The sequence below is a fragment of the Castor canadensis genome, chromosome 13 (assembly GCF_047511655.1).
Source record: "Castor canadensis chromosome 13, mCasCan1.hap1v2, whole genome shotgun sequence".
NCBI classification, from domain to species: Eukaryota; Metazoa; Chordata; class Mammalia; order Rodentia; family Castoridae; genus Castor; species Castor canadensis.
Window position 1 is genome coordinate 18578894 of NC_133398.1, and position 23851 is coordinate 18602744.

General features: G+C 40.6%; 2 protein-coding genes across 13 annotated transcripts in view; one reads left to right on the forward strand and one right to left on the reverse strand.

Moving 5' to 3' along the window:
- Astn2 (astrotactin 2) overlaps nucleotides 1–23851 on the forward strand; it is an 888234-nt gene that overhangs the window by 662014 nt on the left and 202369 nt on the right. The window lies entirely within an intron of this gene.
- On the reverse strand, nucleotides 8223–20653 carry Trim32 (tripartite motif containing 32). Of its 8 annotated transcripts, none has more exons than XM_074051161.1 (4): nucleotides 20584–20633; nucleotides 16525–16658; nucleotides 13177–13293; nucleotides 8223–11275 (listed from the first exon to the last, which is right to left on the reverse strand). In XM_074051161.1, exon 4 carries the CDS (start codon nucleotides 11195–11197, stop codon nucleotides 9236–9238), a length of 1962 nt encoding a protein of 653 aa, XP_073907262.1. In that variant the 5' UTR covers nucleotides 11198–11275; nucleotides 13177–13293; nucleotides 16525–16658; nucleotides 20584–20633; the 3' UTR covers nucleotides 8223–9235. The 8 variants fall into 8 exon arrangements, with proteins under 8 accessions (XP_073907262.1, XP_073907260.1, XP_073907261.1 ...); XM_074051159.1 differs by having other exon boundaries at nucleotides 8223–11278; XM_074051160.1 differs by lacking the exon at nucleotides 20584–20633 and adding an exon at nucleotides 20513–20531 and having other exon boundaries at nucleotides 8223–11278.

Sequence of the window (23851 nt, forward strand, 5' to 3'; positions counted from 1 at the left end):
GCACCTTGGTCACTGTAAGTAATGTCTGGAACATTGAAGGGAACAAGGAATGTCTTAGTGAGACCTTAAGTATGTGCAGAGGTGTCCCTGATTTCTATTTTTGTGTATCTATGAGGGAAGAGATTCAGAGTTCATTGCCCCAAAGAGGCAATCTTGGATAGGAAAGTGTTTTTGCTGTCATTGCCAGACACAGATGAGCAGATTGTTGGAAATGACCCAAGAGTTAATAGAACTGTGCAGGTGGGACTGACTGTTGGCCAGGGCATTCAGTGCTAAAAAGACCACATGAAGTTTGTCCAGTTGTGCTGAGTCCTGGGTCCTGTCCCATTATCAGAGGCAACTCAGTTAAAGGCTAAAAATCAGCAGCTTTCCAGCAAGTTCCATCCCATCTGATGATGGTGATGCCATCTATAAAGGACATCAATTCCCTTGGTTTTAACTCAGTTGACCCAAGGAGTACCCCAGTTTTCCACAGGGCCTGAGAAAGGCAATAACTTTTACCAGTACCATGGTACCTGGCAAACAACTGAGGATGGCAGAGGGCCACTCTGTATGGATGAGATATGCCAAGTTTGGCTCTATAGTGTGCCAAAGAGACCTTTAGTAGCTATGCTATTTTCAGGGTGCTTTTTCTGTGACTCAAGGCACAGTGGGGGCAGCTGAGTAAAGAAGGTTACAAGCTCAGGGCCTGTGACAACCAACCTGTTGCCTGGAGAGTCAACTATGTAGCAGCAGTTGTACTCTAAGGCATAAAGCATGGGGCTGAGCAGGCCGTTTCTTGCGCCAGATGTTCACGGACAATTTATAGCCATCAAGTATGGTCCACAGACTCAAGGAAGCATGAGAGAAGATGCTAAAGCCTTTAAGTGGAAGACTGTATTGCAATTGTAGAACTTTCTGTTGCACAGGAACCAAATTAAGGTAGGCTATTTGTGTTTTTCTCTAGGTTAGTTTTTAACAGCTTACATAGGCATGAGTGAAATGTATAAATGAGTAATGTATCCTTCCAGAACCCCAAAACGACATAAAAAATACTGGGCTCATTTTAACATTACGGATGCTGTTTCTTGAAGTGGCAGAGTGGTGTAACACTCAGGTAAATAGCTTTCAGGAATTTAACCAAGGTAGCAAGAGCTTGTACTATGTATCGGGCAATGGTCCATCCCTCCCATCCTTTGTTTGTTTGCTGAGAAGGGGTTCTCACTATGTTACCCAGGCTGGCTTGGAATTCATAATCTTCCCACTTGAGCCTCCCAAGTGCTGGGATTACAGCATGTACCACCAAACCTGGCTGGTCCATCCATTTTTATAAGTTCTTTTAATTTGTACGTCCTCAGTGGTTGTGTCAAGTAAATCTTCTAGAGAGGGGTGTGATCAGTGTGATGTCATTACTGTACTCCTGGAAATAGCTGAATGTGGTTAAGATTCTATCTTCAAAGACTTCAGGGCATGGCTACTGAAGTACCCCATGAATAGTTTGGTAAAGTGGTACTGGGTCCTTTTGAAGGTGAAAGCAAGCTGACTGAGACATTAAAACATATGTCTGCCAAGTATTTTTTGATTGTTGGCTGGCTAGTTAGCAATTTCAATAACTGAAATTACTTAATAGATGGAACCTTGGTTTTAGGATTGCACCAATCTACTGTGAGGTACCATTCATTTCTAGGTTTAAGAGAAGGCTAAATTGAGCCAATAAATGGTGAAGCTGTGGCAATAATAACTTTCCCAGGTATGTCTGGTTATAAGGGTTTGAAACCTCAAAGGCCTTGTTTTAAACTGGGCTGTATTAACTATTTTAACTAATGGGAGATGGGAAGGCTCATGCCGTCCTATTTGGAAAGACAATGGTTAAGTGTCAAAGACAATTCAATTTTAATTTATTATTTATTATTTGAAAACACCCATACCCACTATGGAATATTTTAGGGTAATGGGTGCTATAGCTATGGGGAATTTTAGCAATAGTTCTGATGACTAAGATGAGGTATGCATATTTGTCTTCCTTATATGTTCTAACTTAAATGTAACTGCCCTAAGGCTTATAGGGCTATATTGTTTAAATTTAGGAGAATTCCCAGGTAACTGTAATTTGAACCCTTGTAGTAAGACCACAAAGGTTTGACAACTGGTGAATTTTAGTACATGTTAAAAAGTTAATTCAAAACACAGTACAGAGGCACAAAAACCAATTAGTAAACTTTTCTCTTACTTTGATTTTGCTATGTACATTCTTTTAGTACATTTTAGATTTCCAATTGGGTGAAATTGTGAACCACTGTTTTTTTGTTTTGTCCCTGTGTGTCAAAGTGCTTTGTGTGTTTGTAATTTTTATATACAGACTGGTATGTGTGTGTGGGGGGGGGGGCTCTCTACACTATTCCTGTTTGTTTTTCTCTAGTCCTAGAGCTATATTATCAGGATTATTGGCTCCTATTTGACAAGTTACTTTATAGGGTTTAAGGACTGTGGACTTAAGTCAAGTTTGAATTGATCCCTTGGCTACACTGTCAGGGTACCATGAATGCTTTTCCCTCTAACTATGAGAATCACGATCTTTTTTGGACCACAGTGGCATAACCAGTAGCATAGCATTTTGTAAAGACCTACTGACCCATCTGCCTTCAGGAATGTGGGCCATAGCATTTCAGTCTTACTCTAGGAGTGACTAACAATAGGCCCGCATATTGCACATGGCAGCATCAGTATTTCCCATGGATGTTCTATACCATGGGGGCAAGGCCTGGTTGGGACAAGCCATCAAAAAGTCACAGGGTAAGAGTCATTCCTCTGAGCCTAGTGTTAGTCACAGCTTATGCTGAAATCCAGACGATCCAGTCTGAGACACACAGACAGGTCTGGAATAAGACATGTGATTGGGACTCCTTTTCTCTTGTCCTTAAGTCAGTTATTAAAACTTCCAACCTAGCTGAATATACCTATAGTAATTGGTAGGGCTCAGCAAATGCAGCAAAGTGGCATAGCCCAAAGCACAAGCTTGCCAGTGACAAAAACCTACTAGCCAGCAAGAGCCAGTCAGTAAGCTAAAGCAGAAAAAGCCCTCTATCGGTGGCGGTGATCTCATAGACCCCATTTGTTCTGTCAGTTGCTGTAGTCATTGCAGAGAAGAGGTGGAACACCCCACCCAAAATTTGGCTCAGCTGTGAGAGCTGTGACAATGCTCTCACACCAAGTAGGTATGGAAGATTTATTGCTCACAAAAAAGAGGTCCTATGGAAACAGCAGTGTGTACTCCTAAGCAAGTTAAAAAATGACTTCGGTAAGTAGTGGAGACCAGCTTGGCTTTTTCTAGTGGGTTGGAGGTAGGATTGGAGTAAGTGTTCCCACAAAAAGGTTGTAGCTTACATGGCTTAAGCTACCCCAGCAGAATATTTCTTACCATTACGTCCAGAAAGGGAGCAAAAGCAGCAATGGTGTGTTTGGAAAACTGTCAGCAAACATCAAAAAATGAGTCAAAGTCTATGAAGTTATGTAGAGATTACAAAACTAATTTGGTTTACGTTTTTGAAGGGAATCAATTTGCTGCTACTTCAGGGTAGAAAGTTTATTTTTTCTAGCAATGCCAATCTGCAGTCCCTATATTATGAAAGTGAGAGGAGAGGCATCCTCTTCTCACTTTCAAACTATACCATTATCCTCCACTGCTAAAACTTAAGGAGATTCTAATCTATACCTTACCACCTAAGAATGCAACCTCACTGAGTCATGGTTACTGGATAGGAATGTCATAGCCTAGGGAAGAAAAACAGAAGCACTTGCATTATTACGTATAAGAAGAGACATGGACAAATGGTCCTCTTTAGATCTTTGCATTTTCTTTCTGAATCTTCTCACTCTGGAATGGTTTTAACTTACTGGATCCAACTTCTCATTCTTCTCTTTAATGTTACACCTTTATTCATGATGTTCTCCCTACATTCAAGGCCTTTCAGCAGTCAGATCTTCTCAGTTAGAAGTAATATTTGCCCAAACACTTGGAACGTTATTTCTACCTTGTATTATTTATCTTATTCTTCACTGCATTTGTATAACTCATTTACAAATCTTGGTAGCCAGACAACAAACTATCTGACTGCAAGATTCAGGATTGATTTAACTTTGCATTCATTAATCATGTAAGTATTGCTAATAATAAACAGTGTATGTCTTATATGTGTTTAATGAGAAAGTGAATGAATAAATAGAATCTCAGGTCTTACTGTTCTGTAAAAATATGCAATGACATCATAGTTACAAACCAGGTAAACTGGATAAATCATCAAAAGAAAATCCTAATTTTATCTGCACAAGAAAAACATGCATTTGATTTATACAAACTCTTCATGGTTTTTATTAGGGTTTCAGTGAGTTATTATTTTCCTTTGGGGTTAGTGTATAGGTTGTTTCCTTACCAATTTCATATCATCCCATATCACAAAAAATGAAGGTAGCTTTTAGATATATTCAGTTTACTATAATTTCAAAAATGCTTTATAGCCTGCTAGGTGTTTTACATCCATCATTTCTTCAAAATAGTAAAGTATGAAACAGAATTATTGTATTACAAAGGCTTATTTTTATCTGTAGTTGATTTCATGAAGGTTGATGTGGAGGAAAATCCTTAGGTTAGCCATCTATGAGAATAGCTAAACATGCATCTTTGTAAGTTAAAACTTTTTTTCTCTCTCCATACATATTATTTATTTAAATATGCAACTATATATAATCTTTTTAAAAATCCTGATTCCATTTACCTCTCAAAAAGAGTCAAGATGCTATCTTAATTGCTTTAATCAAATAAGTATACTTTTGGATTTATATGTAGCTTTCCTAGTGGGAAACATTGCTGTGAATGAGTTTTTCTGCCCCTCTGGAGATCCCACTCTTCCTCCAATAGGCTTTTTAATTAGGAAGTCAGGCAGTGCTGAATATGCTGCTGCATCACCAATACAGGTGTGAAATTGCCTCAAGCATTTACTTGAAGAATGTGTATAAGCTTGCCAAGAAGGAAAGGAAGCCTTTGCCCCTCACAGTGAAAGTCACATTTTCTTAATTAGGTACTTTAATGTATACCATGCCATTAAGATCTTGTAATTTTCCAACTACTGCCCTTTTTACCAGATAAGGAAACTACAGCTCAGCAGGGTAACAACTGCTACTAAGTGAGACAAGGCCACAATAGTTGGAGTACAGAAACAACTGAACCAAAGTGGGGCTGATTCCAAAGTGCAGGGTTTTATCCCTGTTACTATAATGTACACACTATAAAATTATAACAAATATTATGCAAAAACAATGGGGAAACCTTAACCACAATTTGCACTGGTTAAAAAATTGATTGAAATCATAGTGCTAGAAGGGATTTTAGTGGTCTTGCTCAATACCTTTCTTTCGTAAGTAAGGAAACTGATGCTCAGAGACAGGATGATTGCTTGAAGTCGTATAGCTAGTAGTTTAGAGGCAAAGCGGTGATTCAGATACAGGCCTGACTTTGAGTCCAGTGAGCTTCCCACTAGAATACATTATCAGTCCCACAACTGTCTCACTAACTTCACACTTAGGTTCCATGAATATAATGATATTGACAAGATACAGCCAAAGGTCTGCAATCTAAGTGTGCATTTTGGTAAAAAGCTTTCTACCTTACCTCTGCCCTGCTTGTAAAATTCATCCAAGCATCTGCTGCTTCATATCTGTAATTTATTGTGAAATCCCTTGAGAGGCTGCATATCCTGAGTGTAAATCAGCATCCTAGTCAAAGGTAGGGTAAAGATGTGAGTCTCATATTAAGCTCTGCCTTCCATTACTCTCTTACAGACCAGAGTAGCTCTCCACTCCTTAAGAGGCCATTAATTAGTACTAAACAAAACATACATCTACTTAAGGATTATTTGCCTTACTTACTTACCTACTCATGAAAACACTGTCAAACTCAAACCATGTTTATTCCACTGATTGGAACAATGGAGTACTCTTCTGTAGAGTATCTCAGACTGAAGTGTACATTGGGATTGATACAGTCTTTGAAGAAGTCCAGTGACAGAATACTGTATTTTAGACAAGAAAGACTGTGGAACAGTTTATGAAAAAGTAATCCCATTAGTATCACTTTAAGTTTTTCTTTTTTAAACAGCTGGCAGCGTGCCTGGCCTAAAACAAGTGGTCCATAAAAACTGAATTAATCAACGCTTTAATATTTAAAATTCTATATAATTATTCAGAATCATATACGGAAGGATTTTAACTACCTTGTTTGCTATTAGCTTTTCTTATTCACCTTTAAAAGCACTTATCTGAGAATACCTTTTTATCCGATAAAAGGGGCTGTACCAGCAAGCCTAAGATTACTGGAGTTGCCATCAAGTCAAGGAGATGACTGACAGAATTAAATAAGATGATATATTTTATACTAGGCTCCATGTTACATACTGGTAGTGAGAGATTAGTCAGCCTTCAGTAAAGCTCAGATATATGGGCAAATAATAGTAACAAAGTGATTTATACAGTACCAGAAAAATGAAATAGCAATAGAAAGGAACAGATGAATAGATTTATTTGGAGACTTGTGGCTAGGAGGGAGGAAATGCCTGAGATCAGTTTTGGTTGCCAACTAGAAACCTGTAAAGAAAAAAGACAGGCAAGAAAAGTATTGTTTGGAGTGGCTGGGCCACCTCATATCACCAGTGTGCAACTCAATAAAAGAATTTAATAACAGACATCATTTATTGAGGATTCCAGGAACTGAGCCAGGTATTTTCACGTTTTTTCATACCTTTCTTGGAGGCAGAGGTCATTTCTGACATTTTCCAGAAGAGAAAGAGTTAAGTGACTTGTCCAGGCCATGTGGCTAGTAAGATGGAACTGGAAAGTTAGCAATGCCGTAGCTTAAAGATTCAGAAAGTTATTCTCTAGATTCACAAAAATTTTGCAATGGTAGCACGGAAAGTGTGGTGAGGACAGCCCCATAAATCTGCTTTAAACATAGTTGGTCTTTGATCTATTTTATACTATGGACTTTCATATAAGACTTTAGTACTGCTGTTTTAAAAAAACAAAATCCAACTGTTATAATTGAGTAAATTAGTTTCTTGGAGCCATACTTTGTAATTTAGTCAACATGGCAGATAACTGAAAATGGACTATACTAAGCCCAGTCTAAAATATTCAAATCGAAAGGGAAAGAGAAACAAAACCATTTAGACCACACTTTGAGTCAGCAGATACTTGCTTTACTTGAGGGCCAAGGCATGACTGCAGTTTAGAGAAGGAGATAGATAGACCTAAACGCTGAGTGCCAATCAGTGATAGCACTTCCTCCCAAAAGCACAGGCAGCTGGAGAATTCTTGCCCTTTTTTATCTCAAACCAACCCACAATATTATATTCATTTCTCCACTGCAAACCATGTGGCAAAGGCCTTGCTTGCTGTTATTGCCTCTGCAAGTTTCCCATTGACAACAAAGACACATCTCCTGCTGCTGAATGCCACCACAGATAAAATGACTAATAACAAGTAGTCATTTGTGATGCAGTTTTAATTGGATCAATTTCCTCTCAATTACACAATCTTTGAAAATCGGATGCAATTTCATAATCAGAAGTTGGAGTCTTCTCCAGATGATAAGACAGACTACTTCAACATCACTTTAATTACCTCTTTACCTATCCTTTGGCAGCTATCACAACACATGCCAAAGGGAAAAACAAACAAGCCAACAACATCCCCTCAAAAAAAAAAAAAGAAAAAACCCAAAAAACCACTGCCACCAAAATATAAGTTTGAGCAGCTCAGTTTAAAGATCTTGTTTCTGTGAAAACAAGGGACTAGCTCTTTGCCTTGCCATCATCCCTGCACATAACGAGCCAGATATGTTGCTTATTAAACACCAAAGCCTGTGGAATCTTGACACAAATTTTCTCACTTACTTCTGGTCTTAAATGTACAAGACTATCTTTTTTTGAACTGTAATTACAAGAACTAAACATATAGTAGAGGTTCAATTATGAGCACCTTTAAGGGGTGATGATTCTGTTCATATTTTCTGTCCATATTTACGTGGGAATGAGATTTGGATTACTTTTATATAATGGTACTTTTGACTGAGTTTTGATTCCTATGCTCTTAAAGAATGTACTATCAGATAAGAAAACAAAGTGGCATGGTAAAATCTACCCTTTTTTTCATTTTTCAAGTCCCATGCTTAAATAAGACATGACCACCAGTGATGAAACAGTTATCAATTATTTAATGCTTAACAGAAGAAATAAATCCCAAAACCAAACAGTATACATTCACTGAGTAAAATACATAGTAACTACCCAACACACTGTTGTTTTAATAATGAAAATGATGTGTCTACCTTCCTGGTTTGTGTTGTACAGTTCCTCAGGCAACTCTTAGCACAGGTCAGTGGAAAGTGTATGAAAGTGCTAAGCCCTAGAGACTACTAAGTTTGCTGACTATATTAGTATCAATGTTTGCTTATCCTCATCTTCCTATGCTGTGGCTTAACTCTAATCCATGAGCTCCTTTACAAGGCAAGCAATTTCCAGACTGCAGTCTTCAACACTAATCAACTAGGATCAATCCATTCTCTGGCACATCTGGAATGAGAGATGGCACAAATCCTCCAGCCAAGAGGTACTGCTTCCCAAAGGGACCAGGCATCATCCTTGGTGGCACTTAATGAATGCACTTCCATATTAGTAAAGGTGATCAAACCTGAGACATCATGCTACAGGCATATCACTGAAGGGCAAAACAGATCCCACTAGAGCATGCACACAGAAAGCAATCAGAGATGAAGAGAAAGTATCACTAATGAAGACCATTATAATAGGAAAGAAACAATGGACTAGGGACATCAAAGCCAAAAGGAGAAAATCAAGAAAGATTCAATACAGGGGCAAATTTCAAACACAGGGGCAAAGAGCTAAAGTGGCTGTCTCACAAAAGCCTCAGAAGTGCCTAATTTCTAATCAGACTTTAGCTAATACCATCAGGTGTCCTATTTGGGGTAATGTACCAGTTAAAGCTCTAAATTTGGATTGGGGGTGGGTACAGGAGAGTATCAAATTAAAAAAAAAAAAACAATAAAAACCAGAGTTTCTAAAATTCTACGACAACCCAGATGGAATCATGACATAGGCCAAGTCTACACTATAGTTACCACCAACAACCAAAGACTAAGGGAAGGAAAATTGGCTGGGGAACAAAAGAGATTGGTATTTCTCATCCTCTAAGGGGTAGAATATCTTCTTAAATGGTAGCTATAGATCTTGATACAATGATCCCAACAGTCCAAGACCAGTAGCTGCCCCTTAGGAGTGAGGGCAATGCCCACTGGACAGGTAAGCCCCTCTCGAATGAGGACACTATACCCCCCACCCTTAGGAAAATGGAGAATTTCCTTGCGACTACTATCAGCCACAATGAGGTCACCACGAGCATCCACACACATGCCAGCAATGCAGCGGAAATCCTCATTCTCAGAGAAGAAATGGCTTATCTGGCGACCCAGCTGACCATCAGGACCCACAGAGCCAATGGAGAAGCCACCCTCCAGGTGGTGTTCATTTTGCCGATTTTCCAGATTGAGGCCCAAGCCCTGGGTGAAGTAGACGGTGCCTTCAGCATCACAGGTGACAAACTTGGGACGCACAGCACTGCAAAGGCAGCTGTACTTGACAACCCCTGCTCCTCGGTCAACAGTGAAACACCAAAGTTTCCCACCTTCCACATCAGTTACCACAAACTGGCCTGATGGCAGGGCTGTGATGCCCCATGGTTTGCTCAGCTGGCTCCTGTGACAGGCCACACAATGGCCATCTAAGGTATATACCTTGAGGGAGTTGTCATAGCTGTCAGTCACACCAATCAGCCCATTGCAGTTCATGGCCACTGAGAGAGGAGTGAGATTGGGTAAATCAGCCCCAAGGAAGCTGAGCACGAAGCTGTCAATGCCACTGGGGCTGCGACGGATCTCTTTCAAGAAGCCTTTGCGGGTGAAGACTTGTATACGGTAGTTGCCACGGTCAGCAACCAGGACTTCACCTTGACTGGTCACGTACAGACTGACTGGCAGGTTGAACATACCTGGAGTGCTGCCTTTGGCCCCCATCTTCTTAAGAAAGAGGCACTGCTGGATACTGGAGGCTGCCTCGGAACCCCGCTGTTTAGCAGGTGAGGCTCTAGGGCTGACAACCACTTCCTCAGGACTCATGTCCATCTCTCTAAATGTAACAGAGGTAGAGGGAGCAGAGGCTGCAGCCTCCATGGCCCAGGAGTCTTCCATGTTAACTGTCCGGGGCTTCTTCACAGCCTGCCCAATTTGGAGGGGGCCTACATGACCTACCTTGAGGAGCTCCACATCTTGCAGGGTGAGCTCCCGAGGTAAGCTGGCAGTGAGCTCTGGCTCCTCCTCGTCGGCTGTCTCTTCTAGCAGTGCTACATCGGCCTGCTTGATCTTGGCCAGAAAGTAGTCACAGCGAGACACAGCCTGCACCTCTGCGATGTTAAGCAAGTAACTCTGCTCCTCCACCACTTGACTGTTGGACTTCTCAACCTCAGCCAGAGAGCCTGTGAAGAACTTCCGTGAGCGAGCCAGCTCATCTTGGACCCTGTGCTCCTCGTGCCCATACTCTTGAAGAACTGCCTTATACCTTGCCTGCAGGTCTTTGGAGACACCCTCCAAGGCCACCTTACGCCTCTGCAGTTCCCCCATGAGCTCCCGCAGGCGAGTCAACTTCTCTCCAAAGTCCCGCCGCCGCTCCTCAGCTGCCTCTTTGACAGGAAGGGTGCAGTGGCTGGGAGGCTGGTGTTCTGCCTCCCGGCATGGCTCACACAACAGCAGGCCACAGCTGCGGCAGAACTGCCGGGGCAGCCGCCGCCCACAGGCCCGGCACAGGAGCAGTCCCACAGCCTCACTGAGCCCAGCTGTGTCGATGATCTTCAAGACCGTTAGGTTGTCTGCCAGCTGGCTCAGGCTGCTAATGCGGGTAATCTTGCTGCAAAAGGGACACCGGACGCCATTGATGCTGCTGGCCAGCAGCTTTTCCAGGCACTGGCGGCAGATGGTATGGCCACAGTGCAGGAGCTTCGGACGCAGCTGCTCTTCACTGAAGGATTCCATGCAGATGGGGCATTCTAGCACTTCCCGAAGGGCATCCAGGTTCAGGTGAGATGCCGCTGCAGTGGCCATTGTTCTTCCTGTCAAAGGTCGTGCTAGCAGAGCCCAGAACCAAACAGCTTAGTATTCATGCCCCAGAAAGTCAAAGTTCTGCTAAAGAGAAAAAGAAACCATTATTCATTTTCTTCTGCCTATATAAATGATTTCCGACAAGAAATACTTGAAGAATAGCTATGATTATTCAGTCTCCACTTACTTAACAGGTCTACTATGTGTTAGACAATAGTGCCATACAAGGAAACAAACCAGATGGAGTGCTGCATAGTATATGAATTCAGGGAGGAACTTAAAACTTCCTAAAGCTCAGTTTCTTTAACACTCATTTGTAACAGAGACATAATAATGGTGTCTACCTTACATGCTTATTTTAAGTGTTAAATGACATGGTAAATATGATGCCTTTAATATAGATCCTGGTAAAAGGTATACTTGTAATAAATGCTAGAGATTGTTTCATACTTTATGCAGTTTATGGTTCATAAACTAAGAGAAAAGCACACAAAAATTATGTATAGTAAAAAGAACAACATGAAGGTTCACAGGACATCCTGTGAGACTATGGTAGTCAGAGGAACTGGGAAAGGCTGCCCAGAGTGGTACCACTCCAGAGATATGTCTTGAAAGAAATGAGGCAATGAGAGATAAAGGTATTTGAGGCAAGGAAAACTGTGAGCAAAAGTGTGGAAAAACTCTTCATTACGCCATAGAGTTTTGTGTCATGTTTGGGGGCCTAGGAATCATCCAGAGAAATACAAAGTTCTGATCACTACCTTTAGGTGATTTGCAAAACATTAGATAAGAAAAATACATGCTTTCCACTCATCTGTCCTCCTGCCTAACTCACTTATCTGCCCATCTTAGTCTAGGTATCATATACTGTACTAGACACTAAGGTTTTCATGATACAGACCCTGTTCTTCAGATCTCTAACTCTCAAAAAAGGGGGTAAGACATGTAAGTAAATAATCAGGATAGAAAAGAGTTTTATAAATTAATTATAAACTAAGTTTGACAGATAGTAATATAGATTAATTCTAATTTGAAGGAAGTCAGAATTTCAAGAGGGGAGATGGCACTTTATGTGTATCTGAGAGAATACATAGAAATGTGGAGATGGGAGAAAGGAATACCAGGCAAAGAGCACAGCCTTAACAAGGTTAGACAGTAGGGAAAAGACAAGTTTTGTGTATTGGAAAGAGAACAGAGAACAGAGAACTCGTGGCCTCACTAGGTTTTATTTTCCTGATCTGTAAAATGGAAATAAAACTGCCTTTACAGGGCTAATGTAAGGACTGAGTGAAGTAATACATGTAGTATATGGAATGCTAAGATTTGGCTTGGCACTAAAAAAAGAGTCTTGAATGAGCCTTTGTTCTGTTTTTCCATGTCCTTAGTTAAAACTGTATGAGAATATGCGGGAAACAGAGTAAGTTTGGGAAGGTCAATTGGGATGATTATAAAAGGTATTCAGGGCAATGTGTGATTTTTGAAAGTCATTCTGAAGGGCACAATGAGGCAACAAATGTTCGGGAGCAGGGAAGTGATATTTAAAGTTGAAATGGAGTGGGGAAAAACATCAAAGAAACTAGTTTGGAAGCTATAGCAAAATACCTAGGAGAATAATGGTGAGTCTGAACTAAAAAACAGGTAGAAGTGGAAAGATGTATTTGAGCAATATTCCAGAAGTACAACTGCTAAGATTTGAAAACAGAGTGGATTATGGTAGAATGGTGATGAGCTAAACTGGCCAAATGTGAACGCCTAGATGATTTTAAAAAATAGTAGTTCCTTATTAAGATAGTTTATTTCAGGCTTGGAATATTCTCTGCTTCCCCTAGTATAAATTATGAGAATTCCCACTCTCCTCGATACACATATGCTCATGCTATATCACTGCCAATTTTATACCCAAAATTAGAATGAATACATCTAGAAAGGTGAAGCATGTGGATAAATGCAGCCCTTCTTAAATGTAAATCTTATAGCTATACCTGTGCAGTCTGGTGATAGATGGTCAGCCATCAAGGAGAAGGAGGAGGTGGAGAGCAAGTTAGCTTGATTTTAAGGACAATGTAGCTAGGTGAGAAAAGCTTTGCCGGCCTTGTCAACTTTTCCAGGCATCCAGAAAGGGAGTCAATGTAGAGATATATATCACAACATCATTAGTTTCAGAATGCAATCGGACAAATACTCTACAGCAGAAACACACAATTTATCTAGTCAGTCCTACCTCCTAGAAATCCCTCTCCTGTGAAGGAATTCATCTAGTAGTCATCTACTGCCTAGGATGTAATAGATACCATTACCAAGTATTTAATAGACTTAATCTCATTTAATCCTCTCAATGACAATATAAAGTAAGTAATATTTTTATTATCCTATTTTATAGATGAGAAAACTAAAGTTCAGAAAAATTGACTCAAGGTCACACAGCTCCACCATGGTGATAGCTTGCAGAACTCACATTTTTAGTTTGTTTAACTCAACATTACTTTCAAGCTATTTCTCTTACCACCATATAACACTTATTAACAGGTGTTCTTTAGACTGTGCTCTGGGAAATGTTGCCTTATAACATACAATTTTCTCCTCAAGGAAAGAACATTAACATAGCTATGAGATTCAGCTGCTAGAGAGGGTTAGCCTGATTTATTAGCTGAGTGAACCACTCCCACACACTAGCCTTGCAACCTATTATGCCTCAAATCCATGTCTCAACAAAATAACAAACTGTCACCTATCAAGAGTCTAAATGGTCTCCTATGGATATCTGAAACTGCTAATGCTGAATTCCTAAAATGCCATGGGTCTAGGGGCAATGGTATGGAAATACTGAAAGAAACCTCAACTCAGGATCCATGCAAACCTTCTCAGTTCTAAACCAATAGCTTTGTTCTCTCCTCCATCATCTGGGACAACAGACTGAGGGCAACATTTGGTGTTTGGATCCAGAGCATGTTACCTTACAATGTGCAGGGACATCTGTTCTTCCCAGAGCTGGCACAGATCAGCTAATTAAACAAGTCTGCCAACTTGTAAAAATACCAGCAAATTGTTTTCCAAGCTTTGTGGATATCATACCATCTCCTTCAATTTAAAAGCTTCTTGCCTCTCTGTCTCAACCATCAGTTTATAAAAATGGATTTACTATGCCCACATCCATACCAAAAGATGTCTACAGCTTTACCAGGTTCTCAAGGGATGTTAAAAATTCCTGCCCTGAAGCTGCCATACTTTGGCACGGCAACTTAAGTACCCATCACTAAAGCATTAGGCATGGAAAGCCTTCGACCTGGAAATATAGCTTTCGGAAAGTTCTTAGCCTGAAATGGAACTAAAAGACAGGCAAATGCAGCCTCTCTCCTCCAGAAGGGCACATCTGGTCATTACATTGAGAATGGTTCATACGGAAGCTCAATTTTCCCAAAAAGACTACACAGTGAAAGAAATTATCTCATCACCCAAACCTTTAAGTATGCTGTTTATTTCTGTCAGCTAGGAGAATCTCTGTCCAACCAGAATGAAACTCCAACATGCTATTTATGATCTTGGCTGCCTCCACAATCTTTTAAGCACATTTCCTTTTGTGGACTTTGTACGCCCACATCTTACCCTTCCACTTCATCTAACCTGTTTACCCTTTCCCTTATCCTTCTGAGTTTATGATTTATACTACTCATCTCATACTGACACCAGCACCTCTGACTCCGGATGAGACTATAGCCTGTAAGCTGTTTCTGCTCTGGCTGACCTAAGACACCAGGAAAATTCTGTAACTGTACACCAGCCTTAGCCTCTTTTAGCACTATGGGGTTTTCCCCAGTTGAAGAAATAAGTAACCAGGTAGTACAAAAAGCAAACAAAACAAAATGGCATAAACCTTGAAGTCAGACACAACTGGGATCATATCTTAGCAGTACCAATTATAAGTTTGGAACAGGTGGCAAGTTACTTAACCACTCTAGTCCTATTTTCTTAGTTTATTAAAAAAATCATGTGATAAGGAGGGATAATACATAAAAGGATGCTATTTGCCATAATTTTAATAGCAGTCAAGAATAGTATATAAAATAACCAGAACTAGTCTTAACAAAGAATTCAGTTTACAAACTAAATTTTGAAAGGATGAAGAACCTTTTTTTTTTTCATGGCATATAAAGGTATATGAAGATTAATAAAAGGACTGGTCAGCCTTGGAGGGATTTGATTTAAAATGCTAGCTATTCAGGCTAGAAACTAATGAGTAAGAGTTCACAACTTTTCTTAACCAAAAAATAAACCGCTGTAGCTCCTTCCAGCTAACTATGGAAGGCTAGAATTAGTGATCTCAAAGAGTAATATAAATGAGGAAACTGAGACCAGGAGGGCAAAAATTAACCACTCATAAATCATATGGCAGAACAAGGACTAAAAGTCCTGAGCTGTGAGTGAGCAGTATTATATAGACTAAGGACATGCCCTCAGGAATCAGGCATACTGGATTTAAATCCCAGCTCTTCTACTTACTGTGGAGACCTAGGTAAGTTATTTAACAGCTCTAGGTCTTAGTTTAGTTATGAAATGAGGCTTTAACACAGTACTTTCTTACAAGGTTACTGCAACCATTAAGTGAGATTATGTGTGTCAAACACTTAGTACAGTACCAAGTCAGGCATACAATCAACTACACAGAAAATAATAGTTTCCTTATTATTATTAGCAGCAGTAACAGCAATAGCTATTGCCTGTCACTGCTACTACCCAGCCTGAGAAAAAATGAATAGGCAATTTTCAATAGGCAACTATACCTAAGGCATTAGATACATACACTTAAATAATAAAAATTCCAAGCCTTCTTAAAAATTTTTAAAAATCTGATCTCAGAATCAAAAGTTAAGAATTGACCCAAGGTTTCACATCTTCATCCAATGCTTAAGTCTCTATCATGGGACAGTTCTCTAAATGTCTCTATTTACTATGCCCATTATCAGTCCCTGGGGGCTTTGAGCATGAGCAAAACTGAAGAACCTTAAAGCAATTAATTAAATACATCTTTACTAAGCACCTACTAAGAGTCAATGCTCATGTAAAGCACTGGAGATTCAATTTTGAGAAGCAAACATGAATAGAGCTCTCACCTAAAAAACTACATCACATGTAAAATACTACAATTCTTTTCATAAGACATAAAGGTCCATTCTACTATTAATACATTACCATGGTTTGACTTTTTTTTTTTTTTTAAGGTTTATCACATTTCCTTTCATGTCAGCTTTCTAAACTGTATTTATTCCTCAGGCATTTCAACAGAATACTAACCATGCCACAAAGGTCATTCATGGTAACCACTTGATACTCACCCAAGTCTGTTTTGCAGGAGAGGATTCTGATGAAATTCAGTTTATTCAGGGCATTTAAAACACTACAGACAGCTAAGATAAACTCAACAAGTAAGGGCTTATTGGCAGACACAGGCATGCCCCCAAAAAACAACCTAGAAGAAAATGTTTGCAGAAAAAGAAACTTTAGCTAAACTAAGTCAAGGTTAAGTTAAATCAACAACAGCATTTGCTAGAAAAATGTGTGCCTGTGTTTGTCTTCCTCAAAAACTACAAGAGCTAAAAAGTTTCCCTTGGCTGGGGCTCAGCTCTGGGTTCCATTCCTAGGACCACCAGAAAAAAAAAAAAAGATTCCCTTGTATCTACTACAAACCTTTAGTTGAAACCTATATTGCCAATATGACTCAAAGAACAAGAATATAAGACAAGGGAAAAATCAACAGCCATTTCTCAGGGGTTTTCCAACTCATCTTCACCCATTCAATTCTCATAGTTCCTTTCTTTGCATATAATGAATGTTCATTAATCACAAGACTTTCTTTTTTTGGATAAAAGAAATAAGAAGCAGATACTGGAAAAGGTCCAACAGGGATGGGATTTGGGGAAGACTGGCAAACACCCCTTAGGGTCACCAAAATTTGCCAGCCCAACATTTAGATCCCTCCAGCTTTACTTTTGTCTTATAATTGCTACCTCTGAGAAAACTATTTATTTAGTGGTAGGCACCTTTTGTACATCGTTCTTTTTCTCATAACTATGTGAAGGATGTGTTATTACTCTTTATAAATAAAGAAAACAATGCTTAGAGAAAAGTAACCTGTCCAAGGCCTTAGGGCTGGTAAATAGTAGAACAGAAATGAAATGCCCAAATTCCTAGCCATAAAACCACACTCAAAAGATGTGTTATACTACCCTAACTACCTAAACTACCTATACTTCCCTATACTAACTTTACTTCCAGGCAGAATCTGGCTAAGAGGTTGGTAAAAGCAAGTAGGAATGACTTTTATTAAATTGGATAGTTTTACCAGAAAGACATAATAAAGGGAGTGCCACAAAACGCAACACATTTGTGTGCATGCAATGCTCCCCTTCAGGATCCTTATAAACTTTTGGCTTCTAATCAGTCTCCAGACATAAGCTCTTAAGTATTAAGAGGGGCCCTTAAGTTTTGGAATGAAACAAGTAGAATTTATGAGTCAAACAGTACTTGGTTTGCGTCCCTGCTTAGCCACTTGCTATGTAGCCTAAGATAAGTCTTTTAACCCATTAGGTTTCTCACCTATAAAATAAGGATTAACATCTAGATTATCACCAAGATCGCTGGCAGGATCTACTGAGATAATGCACATTAATAAGCACTCAACAAATGCAGTTAATTGTATTTTTAATAGATAGAGGCTTATAAGACAAGTGTTTGACAAAGATCACACAGACAAAAGCAGTAAAGTAAAGAGCCTAGCCTGAAGCCTCTGATTTCCAGGCTGACTCAATTCCCACTATATATTTTCTTAAGGGATGTGTTTGGATATTTCAGCTAAGTTTCTTGCCCTCAAATCCAGCTTTGTTTCTAAACTGGCTTTAGCAATGCTGTAGCTAGACTTGGAGTTGACAGATTCTGTCCCAGAGGAAATATGCCCAAAAGAGATCATACAGAGTAATCTCTCTCCTTTGGAAATAACTGTCTTCAGCCTGAGACCTTGCTTGGAAGCGTTTTTTTTTTTTTTTTTTTTTTCAAGCCAATAGCCTTCATACCTCACTTTGTAGTCCCTTATACGGTTTTGGTTTAAGAGCAAACCAAAAAACAAAGTCTAGAGCTCCTCCCTACCTAATCAAAACCACTGACATCCCCTCCCCCTTTACAGTTCAATTTGATATTCAGTGACAATGAGCAATCTTCCTTTTCATTACAGAAGAATGGGCTAAGAAAATAAGAGTAAGCCAGTCTCAGCCAAGAAGCAAGGAAAGAGGGGAATATACAGATCTGAATGTGAGCTTAACTCTGCCATTTTTAATTATGGAACCCTAAACATCACTTTCCTAAGCCTTAGTTTATTCATCGGTAAAAGTGGATGTAAAAGAGCCTACTTAGAGAGGGGTTGTTATGAAAACTAAGAAAGTAAGTATAAAAACAAAAAATTATTAAATTTTAAGCACTATGTCCCAGACACTTGGTGCCTTGATTTATTTCACTATGACACAGGTTTTGCCATTAACCCCATTTTATGAAAAGCCAAGGTATCACTAAGAGGTTAAGTAACTCATTCAAGAAACACAGTCAAGAAGAGGTAAGATCAGGATCTGAACACAGAATACAGGACTCTAGAGCAATGTCCCTCAACTTTGGCACTATTGACATTTTGGGCCAGATAATGCTTTGTTGTGCATGCTGTTCCATGCTTATAATAACAGTGGTCCTTGGTATCTACCCAGTAGATGCCAACAGTATACTCCATCCCAATTGTAACAACTAAAAATGCTTCCAGATATTATCAAATATCCTTGGGAGGAAAAATCACTCCTGGAACCATGACTTTAGAAAATGGCACAGGACTAAATGAGAAAGTTCCATCCATCTCTAACACCTCATTCACAGAGCCACTGGTTCTTCAGGCTATACTAGACCTTGTATAGGATTAATTCAGGACTGAAACAATGCTCCACTAATTCCCCTTTATGTTTCTTACATCTGCTATCACAGCTTGGGGGTACAGAGAAGGAAGGAGTAGGGAGAAAACATTGAATACTTTCCTACTTCACCCCTGTATGAACCACTCTCTTCTTCCCCAAAGCCTATCACTATGGGTGGGCAGTGAGAAGCATGGGATAGTCAGACTAGAGTTAATAGTAGTACCAGGCCTGTCTCAGTATAAGGGGTTTTTAGTAAGTAAGGAAGGCTCTGCCCCTCACAGGGTATGTCACTCTCCTTCAGGATCTCTGAAGACTTACGTATTTATTCCTGAACCCCCGAGTTTTTTTAAAACTTCATACACTCATATATAGTTTATTCATAAGTCACTTGTAGGTCCTTGGGTCCCGGGAACTCCCTCTGCTTCCTATGCAGAAACTTCAAGAAAATTCCTTGAGTAACCCACAAATCTACCCTGCTTTTGAATTCTTCAGCCCAGTTATGACATCTCTACCAGCCATTCAATTCTCTCCAAATCCTTGTAGCCAACCCTCTTTCAATATTGAAACTCAATCTTTTGAGCTGTATTTAGCAACCTTGCAACCCTCAACCAATCACTCACTCATATGCCCCGAAATCCCTAACATATCCTTTGATCCCTGTTTCCAAATCTCTGTGGCCTTCAACCCTGTATTCCAGCTCGGCACCCAAATCCTACACCTCGGATTTCTGCCCTCTTTTCATGTGAGCTCCCATCTCCGGCATTTCCCATCTCCAATCGCTGCTTTCTTTCAACTACTCATCCTACCATCACGTGTTGCCTTCAAACCCTTGCCAGGTTCGTCCTTTTTACTAACAGGGTACTGCTTCTAAATGATTCTCCCAGGAACTCACCCCTCAACTCTCCCAGACCCCACTCCGGAAATCCCTTTCTTTCTAGCAATTAAGATCGCCCTAGACCCACCTTCCTCTTATCTCAGATCTTGCCCCACCCCCAACGACTAGCGGCCCCAGAGTCCTCAGATCTCCTGGGGTTCTGCACCCCAAGTCTCATCAAGAGCCCCTCTCCCCCAATTCCTCCCTCTTTTTAAAATTCTGCACCCAGATTCCTCAAGGGCTTCAGGTTCCCTCCCTCTCATCTACAGATACTAAACCCCGTCTCTCCGCAGGGCCCCAACATTACCTCATACCTCCCGACTGGCTGCAACTGCGAATCTTGTCAGATCCCCTAGCTCCCCTCCCCCAGGTGCACCTCCTCCAATCTCAACCCCATCAAATCCCTCCCGAGCCTGCATCTCAGAACCACACCCCACCCCCACCCCGGTCCTGCCCGTGCAATCCGGTTCTCAGACTCTGCCACTGGGGCATGGGTCCCCTCACCCTAACATTCACACACCACCTGCGACTCCGTCCGCGGCCTCTGGTCCCCAACCCTCCTTCCCACCCCCTACCTGACCGCCCGCGGCTCCGACGCGTCCACCGCTGCCAGCCCACCCGCCCGCCACCGCCCTCTGCGCACGCGCCACCGGGCGCCCCCTCGCTAGGCGCTAATTCGCAGAACTGCCTGTTCATCACCCAGCTCCCGCCCCCTCCCCGAGGCATTCTGGGGCTTGTAGGCCCGTGCGGCCCGAGCGCTCCCGTCCCGGCGGCGCCCTGGGGCCAGAGCTCCTCCCACAGCTGGAGGCCTTTGCTAGGGGCGGATTCAGCTTGCCTTCCAACTGAAGAAGAAATGGAGGCCGATGGGCGAAAAGAGCGCGCCCAAGTTCACTCAGCGAGGCGGAAGCCAAGCGAGAACTCCTGCGTCTGACTCCAGTTTCTAGGTCTTACCCTTCTATAAACCGTGAACTCCCTACCCCCCAGCAGTCTTCAAGAAAGTCTGGGCACCTGGCAGAAAGGCCTCTCTGAACCTCAGCTTTCCCAGCTCAGAAATGGGCAAAGGAAGACAAGCACACAACCTGACTCCCTTGGAAGGACAGAGCCCCAGGCCTTGTATTTCTGCCTGTGACACATTACTTGTCTTACTAGAGACAAGTTTTTAACATACAGCTCTTGTTTAAGAGTTGTATGCCTACTCAGATGGGAGGCCCTGGGCAGAGGTAAATGTGGGGAAACACCGCTGTTCCTTTCCCTGTAGTTGGAAATACCTAGGAGCCCATACCCAAGACTACCTTTGGGGAATGGGGAAGGTGATCTGTCCTGCTAGCTGGCCAGGACCTAAGGAATCTTTAAGGTAGTTTGGGGGCAGTTGTACCAGTTGTCTTCTTCTGAATGTGACCACACTGTCCAGTTTAGGGACAAAAAGGAGTTTGAAGTATGTTTTTGGGATACAAAATTCCACTTAGCTATGTGTTCCTGCACAATGATAAAACAACAAACAAAAACAATGACAAAACTAACATCTTTGAACCCTGGACTGACTACAATTAAGTATTTCATCTGCATAATTTACTTAATACTCATTATAACCGTTTGACAAAGTAACTGAGGCTTAGATGATTAATTAGCAAAGCCACTAACTAGTTCCTAAGTGTCAAGGCCTAGATTTAAACCTAATTCTGAGAATTCACCCTCTCAACCTTTTTAATCTTTCTGCTTACTTCTTTTATCTCCCAGTGCAGATGATATTTGATGTAAGGATTAGTTGAGATTATGAATGATTTGCATTTAATTAAAGGTAACTTTTTAAAAATTTGCTAATAGCCCTTACACCATCTTGGCTGCTAGTTCCATAATCTCCAGCCTCTAGCATGTTATTTATTTATTCATTTTTGATGGTACTGAGGTTTAAACTTAGGGCCTCATACCTGCTAGACAGGTGCTTTACCACTTGAGCCACTCACACCAGCTCTTTTGTGTTGGCTATTTCCAAGATAGGGTCTCATGAACTATTTGCCCAGGCTGGCTTTGAATAGTGATCCTCCTGATTCCTGATCTCTGTCTCCTGAGTAGGTAGGTTTACAGGCTTGAGCCACTGGCACCCAGTAGCCTGTAGCATTTTAGATATGGGGTGGGGGGCACGAGGTTTAGTTAGCATACTTCATAGCATTGGTCAATATAAAACACTGCTCTTGTTCCAAAGGAAATAAGAATTTATTGTGAACTCAGTATGAGTGACTGTTGCTCCCAAACTGGGATTCAGGTTACCTTGAATGACATGTCCCACTGTGGAAGAGTTTACATATATTTTTATAGTCACAGAACAAAAGAGAGTCACAAAAAAATGTATTTACCAAATACATTGCTGGGGGCATCAGGCAGACTGGCTACCAGCACAGCAGAAAATCTCTTCTATAGGTTTTGGATGTTATAACATTCTTAACTTTAGAGGTGATGTAAACTAGTAGTCTACAAAGTTTAACAATACATTCAAGTTTAACCTAATAGTCATAGGATGTTAGGTTAGATACAGTGGTTGTTAGCAAATGGCTATTAAAGGGACTAAAAATAGCCCAAGATAATTTTGACTCTAGATCTGCAACATTCCAACATTCCATCTCTTCACAGTCATGAAGATCTAGTCAGTAAGTCTGTAAATCTTCAACACCAATGTTGGTTCTTTACAGAACTTCAGTTCACACTGAACAGTTCACCTCTGAACAGGCCTCAGAGTTCTTGATTCTTAGATTGGTCTAGAGCTAGCTCTCTGGCTATCTGAGACCTCAGTGCTACACTTGCAATCCAGAGCCACATAGAGTTTGAGCAGACAGAAAGAGACTGAGTCAGAACTGGGCTAACAAGGGAGTCCAGTTGGAGATTGAATTGCCTAGAGCAGATTTTAATCAAGATTGACAACTGGTGGATACAGACAGAACCTTGGACAGCTTATTGATCGAGATGGAGTCTTGCTAACTTTTTCCCTGGGTTGGCCTCAAACCAGGATCTTCTAGATCTCTGCCTCCCAAGTAGCTGATATTACAGGTAGGTGCCAACATATCCAGCCTGTTATCCCTGTTTTATAGAAAATGAAGGAAAAAAATTTAACTCAAAGGATGGTGTTATCAGTTGACTTGTGTCTTCCAGTTACATATGTTGAAAGTCTAATCCCCAGGACCTTATTTTAAATAAGGTTGTCTTAGATAACATCATACTGGAGTGGGGCAGGCCCTTAATCCAATATGGTTGGTGTCACAAGTCAAGGAATGTCTGGGGTCATCAAAAGATGAAAGAAGCAAGGCAGAATCTTCCTCTAAAGTCTTCTTAGAGATCATGGCCCTGATGACACCTTGACTTCAGACTTCTAGCATCCAGAGCCGTGAGAGAATAAATTTCTCTTGTTTTAAGCCACCAACTTTGCGGTAGTTTGTTACTGCAGTACAAGAAACTGACACAGATGGTTTAAATGTTAAATGAAAAACCATTACATTAAAATGCTGAATAAATAGTATTTAACAGGCTGCACAAAAAGTATTTTTAAAATATCTCCGTGTAAGAGGAATGCTAATATTTTGCCAGAGTATGCAAAGCTACTGAATAAAAATGAGTGCAGTTCCCCAGAGTACTTATTTTACTCTGAGATTTTGTGGGAAGTGTGGTTATTAATTCATTTGTTAAGAATTTTAAACATTAAAAAGAAACACTATTTTTTAAAGACAAAAGAGAATTCTTTAAAGGCGTTCTTGAGTTTTTATCCTTAGAGTTTCAGGAGTACTATTAACTTCTCTGTGATTGGAGAAATATCAATTTACATGCATTCATACATGTACTATATACATTGCACAT